At 39.0% G+C, this 15247-nt stretch overlaps 1 protein-coding gene across 1 annotated transcript in view; it reads right to left on the reverse strand.

The window, feature by feature from the left end:
* The window catches only part of IRAG2 (inositol 1,4,5-triphosphate receptor associated 2), a 75459-nt gene that overhangs the window by 11435 nt on the left and 48777 nt on the right, over positions 1–15247 (reverse strand). Inside the window, exons 24-31 of the mRNA XM_087814754.1 lie at positions 6324–6370; positions 6147–6211; positions 5886–5993; positions 4037–4107; positions 2040–2097; positions 655–718; positions 543–570; positions 138–278 (exon numbers count right to left, since the gene is read on the reverse strand). Coding sequence (XP_087670880.1) covers positions 138–278; positions 543–570; positions 655–718; positions 2040–2097; positions 4037–4107; positions 5886–5993; positions 6147–6211; positions 6324–6370 — 582 coding nt within the window. The remainder of the gene's footprint in view (positions 1–137; positions 279–542; positions 571–654; positions 719–2039; positions 2098–4036; positions 4108–5885; positions 5994–6146; positions 6212–6323; positions 6371–15247) is intronic.

The raw sequence follows: 15247 nt of genomic DNA on the forward strand, positions 1-15247 counted from the left end.
TATTAATTCGCATTGGGGTCAGGCAGTGCTTGGTACCTGGTGTTCGTTGCAGTCATGTAAGTACACTCAGATGTAATTTTGAAAACATTAACAACAATATGACCCAATGTATAGCCCCCAAATGTTGGGATTCTTACCTCCAACAGCTTCAAACAGTTAGTGATTTCTTTCCTCAAATTTTCCTCTGCCAAGTCACGGGTTCTTTCTTCAAGCTTTACTCTTTTCTCCAAGGTGAACCAGTCACACTTAAACCCCAAAGATAATCTGAGAAATTCAGCCTGTTGTCAAATTAAAATGAGGGTGAAGGGGAAAAAAAAAGGATGTAGTCAAATGTCCCGTTTAACACGGAATTACACTGAGGCGTTCCTTTCTCTTCCCAGCAACACGGCGTTGACAGGCACGCACAGGACTGCTCTGTCACGGCCACGCCGGACAGACACCACATGACGACAGCTTGTGCAAAAGCATGAAGCGACTGCACGCAAGTGAGTCTGGAACACTTTCTTTTAAATCGAAGTAAAAAATATTGGCTTTAAACTCACCTCTACCTCCTTCTCATTAGCAGAAGCGCTGTAGGATAAGACAAAGAACTTAGTCAAACATAACTCAACAGAAGAGCGAAACGCGTTAGATGTAACATGAAGAAGAGCTTACTTGTCACTTGGTTTAAAGTTAACCGATTTCACAGTGGTTACAGGAACAGAGGAAACAGCAGCTTCTGTTCAAAGACAATAAAATATTATTTGGTCAGAAAGGCTTCACAGCAACAGCTAAAGGTGCATTCGATCAAACATTATGCCCTCTCGTCACTAAACAAAGGTGTTCCATTGAAATATGCCTGAGATGCTAGCTTGCTAATAATGCATTTGCTGAAATATAAAGTTATGCTATTGGGATCATAATGGCCTTAAAATCATTCGTTCACACTTCAGCATGTGAATGAATAGTCTTTGAAACCTGAACAGGTCTGAGTCAAGGGACAGCCCAGTTTTTCTCTTTGCATTTGAATCTTTGACTTGATCCTGTTGCTAAGAGCACGCCTTCCTCTGGTACCCTGGTCCTCCTTCACAGCAAAGTTATAATAGCAGCAGCAAGCATAATAGTGACTGCAGTAGCAGTAGTAGTAATAATAATAATAGTAATAATAATAATACTGATAACAATAACAGCAACAATACACACGGTCCCACAACAAGGCTCTTTACATATACTAATGATACTCTTAATGACAACTTTGCAAAGAGGAAAAGCAACAATTTCATCAAACCATTTACAAAATAAGGGTGATATTATTTTTCTGTAGGAGCTAACTTGTACAAGAACTTCTCTGCCAGACACTTTTCTAAGTGCTTCATTCATAATTTATTCACTTCTCACAGCAAACCTGCTGTGACAGATGCTGTTATTATCTACAGTCCACAGACTAGGTAACTGAATCTCAGTTTACCTATCACCCTTAGATATTTGGCAGACCGAAATGAAACTATACGTAAAGAATTTAACCAAGTATTTAGCATACAGTATATTCCCAACAAAGTAATTTTTTTCACCCATCTTTCCCATTTTGCAGATGGAGAAATTGAGACTCAAGTTGAATAACTTTCCAAAGTCAAAGTTAGAGGCTGAGCCAGTATAGAGCCTGTGTGACCCCAAAGCCCGAATTCTGCCCACTATTCCCTCCCATAGAAGGGGAGATGGGGAGGGAAGCTTATTAGCACTTATTCTTTAAATACTGGCTTATTTCCTTTTAGACGGAATAATGAAAACGATCTGAAAAAAGGGCTGAGAATTTACTACCAACATTGGCACGATTCTAAGTTCACATAGGGCAGTAGTCCTCTGGGGCTTAACAGCCATTGGCAACATAAACGTGCCTTTTTTAAAACAATGTAAATGGAATCAAGAATCAGTTCTACCGGTAATTTTCTCTAGCGATGCAGATTTGTAGATGCCATATCTTTACTCAGAAAGATTTCACCCATAAAAATGCCAGCAGGGAACAAAAGTTCACATGGGGGTTCAGAGGGAACATTTCTTACCTCCTGCAACACATTCTTTTCTAGGCTTATCTATTATCTTTGTTTCCTCTTTGGCTTCCTAAAATCATAAAGAGATTTTGTTGTTATACATAGAGTGGAAATCCTTTATAACCAACCATTTTCCAACTTCCTATCCTCCCCTAGCCCTACCTGGTCAAAAACACTCTACAGTATTTAAAGAACTGTGCTAGGGGTCAAGGAAGAAACAGGACTGGCTCCAGGGGTGTTTCCAATCTAGTTGCAGCACGGACGGCAATACATGAAAAGCTGCAAACATCATACAAGTTACCACAAAGCAAACTAGGATTAATCGCCAAATAAATGGGATCTAGATAAGTAAGTGTTCTGCAGAGGAAGGAGAGAGACACCATGGCCCGAGAGGCATGGAAAGTCTGCTGACAAGGAACATGCCAAAGCTTGGCGGAGAAGTAGGATAGGATGGATGAAGAGGTCAAGGGGGGTAATCTAGGACTATCGCATGCAGTGGGCTTTTGGAGAAACTGTGGCAAAAATAGCTGCTCAGATTGTGCTGTTAGGCTTTTACTACATATGAATATTCTTTAAGGTCACCGATCAACTGTCTTAGAAATTTAACTATGCAACAAGAATCTCCATAAGAGGATTGTATGTCATGCCTGGGCAATTGAATGGGAAAGCTGTAGGTATACAATCATTTTACGATAATAATTATTCAACACTCTTAGAAATTTTCCATAAAAAATAAGTCCAAGTCAAATTTCCTTGGTAGAGCCCTTGATAACCATGTCATGTAATTTTTAGACAGTTGAGACTAAGACTGATAAAATGTAACAAATGTAATAATAGAGGTAAAGCAATGGATTGCTCTTATCAACACTTAAATAATCTTAAATTTTTTTAATCCTCAGTCAACCCCATGACCTCTTTCAGCTATGGCATTTTCTCCTGTCCTGCCCTTCATGGCCAGGCTTCTGGGAGTTGTTGTCCATGGTTGCATTTCTAGTTCTTTGTCTCCCAATTGTCAACAATGAACTACTCTGCTCCTGTACCCAACACTCCAAGAAAACTGCTCTCCCTAGTTATCAGTGAACTCCCTACCACCAAATCCAATGGGTAATTTTTAGTCTTTATCTTACTTGACCTCACTGTAGCATCTAAAACAAACTGTTATCCCCTCTTCCTTGAAGATGTTTCTCCCCTTGGTCCTGCTCTCCCTATGTCTTTCCATCACTGCAATACTTCCTCCTCAGGCTCCTCTGCATTGCATTCTAATATTAGAAAATGGATCATCAAGAGGTAATTATTCTCAGTGCTCTCTTCTTGGCTGCTGAATCCTTGGGACATCTCATCCACATACTTGGTTCTTTGCTGGTAACTCATAAGTGTGTATCTGCTCTTAAAGGTCCCATTGGCAAGTTTAAGGAAATGAGTATATAGCCATGTATAAAATCTACTTACAGACTACTGATGTCTCACATCAACCTGAAACTTTACTTACCTTCAACTGATCTTACTTACCCCACACATTCTACTACACTTACTCCCTCCCTGCTCTCATATTATTCTATTCATACCTCCTCCATGACACCTCTTTTGGCTCTCGCCCCAAGCATTTTTCTTTCATACCACTAACCACACTCAAATTATGGAGTATCTGCATGTTTCTCCCCCTAATTAGAATGTATCTTTAAGATAAATATCCCTGTTTTATTTTATTCAACCTTATTTATTAATGCTTTCACTTATTTAAGAGTCCTCTATTGATTGATATTTAGCTTATTTTTAGTAGACCTTTGATGAATAAATGAGTGACTTAATGACTCTACTGTGTGACCTTGGACAAGTCACAAGGAGGTTTTGGCCTCAGCTTTTTTACTATTATTAAATGCTTTTAACCTCATAATCTTTTAGAAGGATAAAATGAGACAGTGCTTTTAAGAGTATCTTGCAAAATTAAAGGGAGAGTGCCACCATTATAATACATAATTTTTACTGTTAACATGTGTATATTTTCTTACCAGATTCAACATTGTTCTGTCCTCACCCACAGAGCCCTGGAGTGCAAGATTCTCATGAACGGGACTTGTGTCTATGAAAAAAGCAAAACACACTAAATGGCTGGGGAGGCATCAGTGAAAGAGGAAGAGAGAGACGGTGGCAACATGGGCGGCTCGCAAGCGGCATTAGCCTTAACGTGACATAAATTACATACTGCAAAACCTAAAATGTGCCCCTTCATTCAGAATCAGACCAGAGAAGCTAAGGTTCCCAAGGAAGCCGGACATGTACGTTTTCTTAGGAGAAATAAACACCTGTATAAATGGCCTTCATGTAGTTGGGTTTTTAATATCCTTGTAAAGGCTGCTGCTTTCTTTTATCAAACACATTACTAGTATCATTATAGAAACTGGGTGAAGAAAGGATGAACAATTAGTAGCTTAGCAGCTTTTTCATAGCCTGAAAAACAGGTTTTTTAAAATTACATACCTAAGGCTGGTAACAAAAGATACCCTTCTAAAACATGTATCTTTCTAAATAAAATGTCATCAGACTAAGAAGAGAGGATGACTTTTAACTTATGCCACTCCTTTTTGTAATTTCCCTTTATTTTTGTGTACTTTATTTGTATTGTAAAGTACTTAATAATGATTTTCCTCTTCCCATGATCCATTGTCCTAAATTTCGCTCAGTGCAGGCACAAAAATTAACAGCTATAGGTAAATTTTGTTTTTCTTTTTAAGAAACAAATAGTTAAAGAATCTATTATATTTTTAAAATTTTTATAGAAACAAGAACAAAATGGTAAACCCTTCAGAGATATAATTTTTTTCCCCATGACAATTTTATTTTCATTTTTCTTTAAGTTTTAAGACATAATAGATTTATATGGTCCATAAATTTAAAAATATAAAATGTTTCACAGTGAAATTTTTTCCCCTCATCCATGCCATCCAGAAACCCAGTTTCCCTCTCCATAAACAATGCTATTTTGTCTAATCTTCCAGAGATATTTTATGCATACATAAAAACCTTTTCCTGTCCTTTTTCCACAAATTTTTACATGCAATATATAATATTTTGTACTTTGTTATGTGTTTAAGAAACAATAGTTATTTGATATCCTTCCAAGAAAAACGGTTCCTTATACATGTCTTATGAATGCATATATGTATTTCATAACATGGATATGCCAAAACATATTAACTAGTCTTCTATTGATAGTTAACTTGTTTCCAATATTTTGTTATTACAGACAATAAATAAATAAATATACACATGTTATACTGTATGTGTATACTTAGACCTACAGAATAAATTCCCTGAAATTTAATTGTTTTATCACAAGATATATACACTTAACATTTTGCTACATATTGGCAAGTTCCCCTCCATATGATTTATAATCAAGGTGTCTCACTGGGAATGGTAGAAATTAACTAGTTTATTTTCAGAGCCAAGTAGCAGAAAGGATCTAACATGTCTTCTAGTTAATTCTTTTGCCTCCTGAATGGACCATCACTAAGTGGTCTGTATTCTAACCCAATAGATTCTAATCAGGGTTCTGGAATTCCCTAAGCAGGTGATTCCACATCTGAACCACAGCTGAGACCCAGTTGTGTCTAACCAATCTTTGCCATAAAGAAATGTTTAAGGCCCATTAAAATATATTGTAATTTTGGTTCTATCTACAGAATTGAATAAAGATTGGTAACATTGTCATACATAAAGGCAATAGTCCTCTCTTGGACTTTTTTTCCTCCAAATTCTTTTATAAAATAATGCTACTGAGGATAGTCACTCTACTAGCTTACAGGCCTGCGTAGTGTTCTAGAATGGAGACCACACTTGATCCCTTTAAGAGCTTACCTTTGACTTTTATCGGAGCAGAATCTGATCTTCTATCCGCCTCTTTCTCACAGAGGGCTTTAGAAGGAAGGTCACCAGAAGCCATGTTCACAGTTTCTGATCCAGAATCTATCAACAGGAAGAAGCTAAGTGCACACGTACCATGCAAAAGTATTTGCCTATGCTCTCTTCATTTGCACACACGTCAGCAGGTCACAGAACATCAAGCTCAGAGTATTAATACTAACACTCCATGTTGATACCTTTTCCGAGTCCACTCACCACTTGAAGTTACAGTGCTCTCAGCGGACGAAGTGTGTTCAGGAGATGATAGTGTGGAATATTCGCTGCCAAAAGAGTGCAAGAAATATGTTGGGGTGTCGGGTCCAGAGAAATCTCTTAAAAATTAACTGAATGTGCATATAAATTTGCACACACACACCAGACAGGCAAACAAACCTGGACTGTGGCAGGCTCTCAGAATGCAAGTGTTCGATACCATTCTCCTAAAGGCACAACCAAACAGAAAGAGGAGGGATAAGTTCAACGATTTGACACTATCCATTCCACAAAGGTGATTTTAGGCAAACATTTTCACATAATTTTAAATGAGCCCATATTTACTTTGCTCTTTTGCAGAGGATATGGAGATGGGATTGCACAGGGCAGACTGATATGCCTACTTCCTCAAAGCTGTACTTGCAAAAAAAAAAAAAAAAAAAATCCAATTTTAAGTATACTTCCAAGTCTAATTATTTAAATAAAACCTGAAAATTCTTGGGCAAAACGAACTCCAAACTTAAAGGGCAGATAGAGTTTATTTCATGAACTGAAGTCAAGTTTTCTTTAAACAGAACATTCTATGAGGGCATAGAACGTTTCTATTTATGGAAATATTACTCAACCTAAAACTTTTGACCTGGTGATTCAAAATGGTTCTCAGTTTTCCAGCTTGACAAATCATACATTTTAAACTTAAATTCTCAAAGATCTTGAGGGATTACCTAGAAGTCAGCGCCTATTATTTGGTGCTCAAAAGAGCTTAACAGGTCCTAGCCTGCTAGGCCACGTGTCTGACAATCTCACTTGAACTTCCTCCTCTCTGTCGTGAGTTCCTAATTCGGGTAGACCTCTGGGGCATTAGGATTGATTAGTTCACTTACCCTATTTCAAAAAATACAGTGGAACATAGGTTTCTCTGTAATAATAATATTTTCTAATAAGCATATTTTCATTATTATTTGATCTATTTAGGAAAACAAATTAAAATTTAATAGATAAACTGAAATCATTTGGATATATCAAAAGACTGCACAGACAGTGCAAAAATGGAGACATTTAAGTATTCTATAATCAAACGTAAAACTTATTTTTTTTAATCCTCACTGGAGGACATTTTTCCATTGATTTTTTTAGAGAGTGGGAGGGAAGAGTGGGGAAGGGGGGAGAGAGAGAGAGAGAGGGAGAGAGAGAGAAACATTACAGTGAGAGAGAGAGACACTGATTGATTGCCTCGAGCATGGGCCCGGGCCCCGACCTGGTGCGGCTGGGCCAGGATCCATCTGCAACCAAGGTATGTGCCTTGACCAGGAATCAAACCTGAGAGCCTTTGGTCCTCGGGCCGACACTCTAACCACTGAGCAGAACGGGCCAGAGCCAAATGTAAAACTTATTAACTGCCACAGCCAACAGCAGGTTTCAGTGATGAGATGCTGGGTATTATACACAATATTTAGAATCTATGCAAGATAATACTGACTATAGCCACAGAAAAGTGAAGATTTAGCAAGAGTTTGTTGAATATGTAGTTACCCGGTACAATAACAGCTGCTTACATCTATCTGTTCAGCACATTAAAATTTACAAAAGCCTTTTATGTATTATTTAATTTCCCTACAACCCTATGCAAGAAAATATTTACTAATTCAGGTAAGGAAAGGAAAGCCAATGAATAAAGTAATTTCCCAGGAATATTCAGAATGGTGGTGTCAGCCTGTAAACCCAGAGGGAACTAAATGCAGTGTCTATTCCCCTGCAAACAGAACTGTCTCCGAGATACTCTAACCCAGGCTATTAGAGATTCAAAGACTTCACAATTACTGTCCTGGACTGGCAGATGATTTAAACATAAACTTTTTAAATGTTTACCTCAAATGTTTAGAAAAATCCACAAACTTTGCAAAGCAAGAATTTATACCTAATCCTCCTGCATATCAAAGTGGGGCAATCCTCTCTCTTTTATTAAATTTTATTTCTGCTTTAAATATCTTTGGGTCAGATTGTATGTGACTTAAGCCCCTCATGACAAGGACCACTTTGTGCTAGGAACAGTGACAAAGGCTGGAGACATGCAAAAACACAGCCCTTGTTCCAGAAGAGCTTGTAGGCCAGTCAGGAAGGCAAATACTTAATAAATTACAGGCAGCATTCCACAGAAGAAAGTAATATGCACAGCACAGAACAGAACAGAGGAGGAATTTTGTAGAGAAATTGTACCTTATATCATACAGATAATTAAATAATAATGGCCCTACCATTAAAATATTTTAATAAACCCTGGCTGGTGTGGCTCAGTCGTTAGAGCATCGGCCTGTACACCAAAGGGTCATGGGTTCAATTCCTAATCAAGGGCCCATACTTGGGTTGAAGATTTGATCCCTGGCCCTGGTTGGGGTGCTTGTGGGAGGCAGCCGATGGGTGTGTCTCTCTCACATTGATATTTCTCTCTTTTTCCCCTCCCTCTCCCCTTTCACTCTCTTTAGGAATCAATGGAAAGAATATCCTCAGGTGAGGATCAACAACAACAAAAATAAAATTTAATAAGTTGTTAGTAATTAATTATATGCTTATCTAAGTATATACCAATATAGTTAAATAAAGCTATAAAAATAAATACCCCTTCAGTTTGAATTTCATACTTCATAAAAGTCAACAAAGATTGATTCCTTAATAATGAAAAATCAGGCCCCTTTTACACTCCATAACATATAAAAATTTGTTATTATGTGTAGCTTGAAATAACTTATTGTGCTATGATTAGTAATTATACTATATATAATAATAATTATATTGCACTAACTAAAAAACCAATTTTGTAAGAAAGAGACTTCTTATACCTATCAGGGTCATGGGTACTTGTATTTGAATTTAAGAAGTATGAAAGAGAATACAGTTATTTCCTATTTAATTAAACTAGTTTCCAATATCAGGGGAAAAGAAACCACCATTTCTGCACACTTTGGTTTTTAAAAAGTCTAATTATGTAGTGTCAAAATAATGCACACAGCAAAAACACAGTTTGCCTCCATTATATTACAAATGTCTCATTTGTCATTATCTCTGTATGAGCCTTTCTTTTGCCCTGAACCTCATGGGTGAAACATTTTAGTGAGAAGCCTTTTGATAAACATAAGCTATATACTGATTAAATAAGTAACAATGCTGTGATTTTGGAGAAATATTTGGTAGTCACACATTACTGCCTTGTTCTGGAGCAGTTGCAAGGGAAGCAATGGGCTATTGCTCTAATTCATTACTCTGTATAAATCTCACTGATGGGCAACCAACCCAAGAGACAACATATCTCAAACCTAGATTTTCATAAATTTGGTCTAACAACATTTTCCCCCTTCTTACAAGAATAATCAGACAAAAGGAGATTCTGTTTTCAAGTTCAATGCTATCCTTACTGAACGTGGAGGCAGAGCCCTCAGGCTGCCTGTGACTGTGGAGCTGGGGTGGGAGGGAACTCGGCGAAGCCTTTCCTCAATCGTGCTCTTTTCTCCCAGCTTCAAAGTCACCCCTGTTCAAACCAGCACCCTGGGCCTCTAGGAGAACCTACCCACACACAACAACGGGGAGGCCCGGGCAGCTTATGAACAAGATAATCTACGGGATATGTTTTAAAACCAAGGAAAATAAATTGACTACAAGCAAGAAAAAGAGAGTTCAGATGAGAGACTTACTTCTACAGAAGACTGGCTGGGGCAGTGAGCCTACGGCCGGCGAGGGCATGGAGCGGGAAGAGCGTTCCTCCTGCCCCAGCCATCAAGCACCAGCCTGCATAAGGGTCACGTGGAGATCCACGGGCCAGCCCTTCGCCTTTGGCGGCGAGAGTCTAACACTGGGTGGGGTGGACGCGGCGCTCATGGGACAGAGTGAGACACAGTCTCCCACGGGCCGGGGCAGCAAATGCAGGTCTCTCTCTCTCTCTCTCTCTCTCTCTCTCACACACACACACACGAGTATTATGTCAATATTTAGATAGAAAAATTTGGAGAACAATAAGAACTAACCCAGGTTATTTTATTTTTGCTCTTCTAGATGAAATGCTATTTTATCCATTGATTTTATGATCAGAAGCCCTTCTACTAATAAACAGCCATGGTATCAATTTTTACTATTAGATCTATTTTGAACAATTGATGCTACTCAAATTAATATGATTTTCTGAGAACAACAAAAAATTGAACAAATGGCATCTGCATGGACTTATTTCATCCTAACTTTAAAAAATAGCTTGGCTTGATTCAGCATTGGTTTCAACATTCTAAAAAAAGAAAGAATGTAAAATTAAATGTCAAAAGATCACAACTGCTATAACCTAAACAAAAGTGAACTGCCTCACAGGTTTTTTTCTCTCTTCCAATTTCTAACTAAAAGGACACCACACCCTCAGATCTCCAGGACACACCCACCACTCTGAGGTTCCTTTAAATACAGTTATCAATCAACTTCTAAATGGCCCAGTTTTGCAACTGGCAGTGTTATTTATTGTTCAAGGTTATTAATGCTGCACCCACGCACAGCTTGAGAGAACAGAGCAGGATAGACAATAGCCAGAAAATCTTCTGAGATATTTTAAAATGGATCCTGCCCTTTGCCTCACAAATCACTTCCTCCTAGTGATAGTTCATCTAAAACAAACACGTTATAACATGAAGGGCCCTCAAATGGATTGCAAGACACAGTATTTGGTATATGTGATTTTTTTAACAGCCAAAGGAAAAACAAAAATTCACCTTCATGTCCCCTGACCTGTGATAAGATATCCTCGGAGCTTCACACTGCTGATGATTCTGATTCCGGGTGACAGTTATAGCTATTTTCTGAGTGTTTACTATGAACCACATAATTTACACACATTAGAGTGTCATGGTGGGGTCAGATCTGAGACTGGAGTAGGTAGAAGGGAGAATCAGTTTAGTTCTCATAGAAATTTTCATGAGACATCTTAGTTCTCAGAGTGCTTGGGAACACACACAGGTACCTAATCACAAGTCGGGCTTTGCAAAGGTCTCAAAACCCTTTGGTTGCTATTTAGACACAGTGGCAGGAACAATGAAGAAGAAAAGGAAGACACACTGTAAGGAGAGACAACTGGGCCCCAGAGAGAGACTGCCCAGTGAGGAAGACCTGAGGAAGTGGGCACTGTACAGCTGGGTGTAGCTACTGAGGGAGCAGCAATTCTTGATTCAGTGGGAGACTGTGCTCTGACCATTGTGTCTACCAGCCCTGCTGGATTATTGACATGCCTCAAAAAGTAGAAGATAATTTTAACAACTTCATCACAAAGAGTCTACCCGACCAACACCACAGGAGAATCCTGCTCTGAAAGTGCTGAGACCAGAAAGGAGAGTTATCTCTCTACTGACCAGAGGAGAGATCACCAAAGGCCCCAACATAGAGTTCCAAGGAGGTGTGCAGTGGAGCAGGCAGGGCCTATGGACAGTGTGGACAATGAAAAAAAAATTTGCAGACATGTGAGTGGTGACACCAACTGCCTTCCATCCCAATCTCTTAGGAGGTGAAGTGTCCTCCCTGGGGCCCATTAGTTGGTGAGTCCTGAAGGACATTGGGATATATTGGTGTACACCCCTAGAGATTCTTGAAAATGTTGAGAAGAGACCCAGTGGGAAGAAAAAAAGTCTTCCTATTCATCAGCAATGGGGAGAAAAAGCATTGAGATTTGTCTTTCCTCAAAATATGACCTACTTGATATACTTCCATGGACTGATTAGGCCAGAACTTAGTCACTGCAGATATGTATATGTGTATGTATATGTATATATGTAATATATGTATCTGTGTACGTGTCTATTTGAATCCTCAAAAGAACCCTGCAAAGTAATATCTCTATTTCACAGAGGATACAACCAAATTGAGAGAGGTTAAGTTACTTGTCCAAGTTCACACAGCTAAAAAGTAACAGAGCCAGACTTAAATCCAGACCTGCTTCATTCCAAAGCTTTTGCTAAATGGCTAAAACTTTTAAGTCCTTATTGGGAAACATTGCAAATATATACAAAAGTAGACAGAACAGAACTGACCTTTTTGTTCAGTTATTTAGGTTCAACAATATTTAACCTACGGCCAGTCTTGTTTCACCCATCCTGTCACCCACTAAACCCACCTGGCTTTGTTTTGAAGCAAATCCCAGATATCACAGACATTTCTTCCATAAATATTTTAGTCTGAATCTCTAAAAGAAAAGGACTGGAAATAATTCACTTCCTTCTTTCCTTTTTACACTAAAATATCCCAAATAAATGAATTTCCCTGGGTCAGTAAAGTACCTCTGATCTCCCCAAGAATGTCCCAAACTGAGGCCAAATGATGGGATGTCCTTTTTGAAATATTAATCTTGTTAGAGTCCTTTGTTCACCCAAAGATCCTCTTATGAATATTGATGTTGACTTTCATCTCACACTGTGCTTTCTGAATAAGAGGCTGACATGCAGCTTTCTCTGTGAATATGGGAAAGGAATAAAAAATAAACCTCAAGTTCTCAGGAACACCAGTCCAAAGAAATGAGTCAGAGCCCTGCCAGGCGTGGCTCAGCAGTTGAGCATTAACCTAGGATCCAGGAGGTCACTGGTTCGATTCCCAGTCAGGGCACACGCCCAGGTTTCGGGCTCGATCCCCAGCAGGGGGTGTCCAGCAGGGGGTGTGCAGGAGGCAGCCGATCAATGACTCTCTCATCACTGATATTTCTATCTCTCCCTCTCTCTGGAATCAATAAAGATATTAAAAAAAGAAAAAAAAGAAATGAGTCAGAAAACAATAGGGCAAGGCCATCAATTCAACAAGTTCATGGAGTGCTCACTCTCAGTGTCTTAAGTAGATCCTGAAGGGAGCACAAAAATAAATAAGTAAATGGGCATTCAACAAATATTAATAGGGAAGCTACTATTTACCAAATTCATGTAGGAAGCTAGATGCACATTGGCCAAGTGAAGGCACTCTCCACCAAGCTGATAAACATAAGAAAACCAAGAATTACAACACAACCAGAATACAGGTGACAATCAGGGGAGAACAGAGAGCTACTGGGCTCTAAAAGAACTTATATTTTCCTGAGTGGGATAGTTGAGAAATGAGGAAACTGAGGCCTGAAAGACATGACTTTTCCATAATTATGCAGAAACAGAACCAGGGAAAAACCTGGTCTCTTCCCTTCTAATGCCGTGTGATTTCTACCTCAAGAAGGACTAAGGATGCTCGACTGAACGTGTCTTGCTACCACAAGAAAAGCTTTGTGGCACAGCTGGTGTTTGAAATGGGCCTTAACAAGCAAATAGAATTTGAGAAATGGAGATGTGTAGTGTTTCTAAGTAAAGAACATAAAAGGTTTGTGTGATATTTTCTGACGATACACACTACTTGGTTTGCTTGACATGCGGGGACAAACATAAGGCAGTCATGAGGAAAGGATGGAAAGTTAGGTTGTGACCAGGTGAGAGAGGGGCTCGAATTCCAGGCCATGTTGTTTGGTACAAAGGCTCTCAAGGGCCACAAAAATTCTATAGTTGGAAACCAAAGAGTTAAGAAAACTCCATGATTTATGGGTCACTGGGATGAACACAGATGATGATGTTAATATTTTAATCTCATATTTCATTCTAATTCCTTGTACTTATGACTAGTGAGAATGCTTAGAGGAGCATTTCATAAGGAGAGCTTTCCATTTGCGTAAGAGATGGGTGCAGGGGCGTGAAGGCTGAGAGGCAGGAGTGAGGAAGTGAGGTGTGCAGGGTAGAGTCAGGCTGTGTAGATTCTTCGGTGGATCAGAACTTTGGAAAAGGAATGGTGAGAACTGGTGGTAACAGCCACAGAGTGCAGCCGACAGACCAGTTCCTGGGACTGTAGAAGACACGGCACAGAAGACAACGTGAAAGCCTTCAGGGAAACTACACATCCCCCCAGGAGCATTTGACACGAGTTTCTATTATGATCTCTGTTAGCTTCTATTTCTTAACGGGTGTCAATACCATAGACAAAACAACTCATTCGAATGTTCTAATGAGAGTGGATTAGGAGGCCCTTTTAGATACATCAGCCAGAACATTTCCTAACAAAAAATACTTTCAAGGTAACTATGGGTAATTACGACGATTGAAATGCCTACAGTCAGTGTTGTAGGAGGGGCAGTGAGAAAGGCTTATCCGTGGAAGCTAGATGAACCTGAATTGGAATCCCATGTTCTCTACTTACTAGTTGAGAAATCTTGGGCAAGTTATTTAACCTCTCTGAACCTCACTGTGTCATCTGTAAAAGCTGAGTCCGCCTGCCATCGCCGTTGTGGAGAGGGTCAGTGGCCTGGCATGTGGAAATGCTTTCCTAGGAAGTACCTGGTATACTGGACACTGATGTTTGTTTCTTCCCCCTTCTTGGTGAAGTCAGTGCCAGATAAAAGGGAAATTATGAATAAACAAACATCCTGTAAGCTTCCCAAGTATCCTGCAAGCTTCCAAGTTCAACTTCCTTTATTAAAAATTTATAAGAACTGCTAAGTAATAGCAAAATAGACTCATTTCCTTTTTCTTTCCTTTTCTTAGCTACAAATTCAGTTGGGTTCTAAGGAACAGAAAAATGTCAGACACGTATACTTAAAGGGAAGAAAGAGAACAAATTGTATAACTCAGCAGTAAAAAGAAAAATAACCCCTTTTAAAAATGAGCAAAAGATCTGGGTAGACATATCGCTAAAGAAGACATACAAATGGCAAGTACATAAAAAGATGCTCGACATCACTTGTCATTAGAGAAAGGCATATCAAAACCACAATGAGACACCACATCACACCCACTAAGATGGCTATAATCAAAAGAGAGAGACAAGTGTTGACAAGGATGTGGAGAACATTAGAATCCTCATACATTACTGTTGGGAATGTCAAGTGATGAATTTTGGAAATCTGTTTGCAGTTCCTCAAAATGTTAAACATAGAGTTACCATATGATGCAGCAATTCTACTCCTAGATATATACCCCCAAAGAACTGAAAACACAGGTTTACACAAAAACTTACACAACAATGTTCACAGCAGCACTGTTCACAAGAGCCAAAAAGTAGAAACAACCCAAATGCCCATCAGTTAAGGA

The sequence above is a fragment of the Miniopterus natalensis genome, chromosome 2 (genome assembly GCF_054644295.1).
Source record: "Miniopterus natalensis isolate mMinNat1 chromosome 2, mMinNat1.hap1, whole genome shotgun sequence".
Lineage (NCBI taxonomy): Eukaryota > Metazoa > Chordata > Mammalia > Chiroptera > Miniopteridae > Miniopterus > Miniopterus natalensis.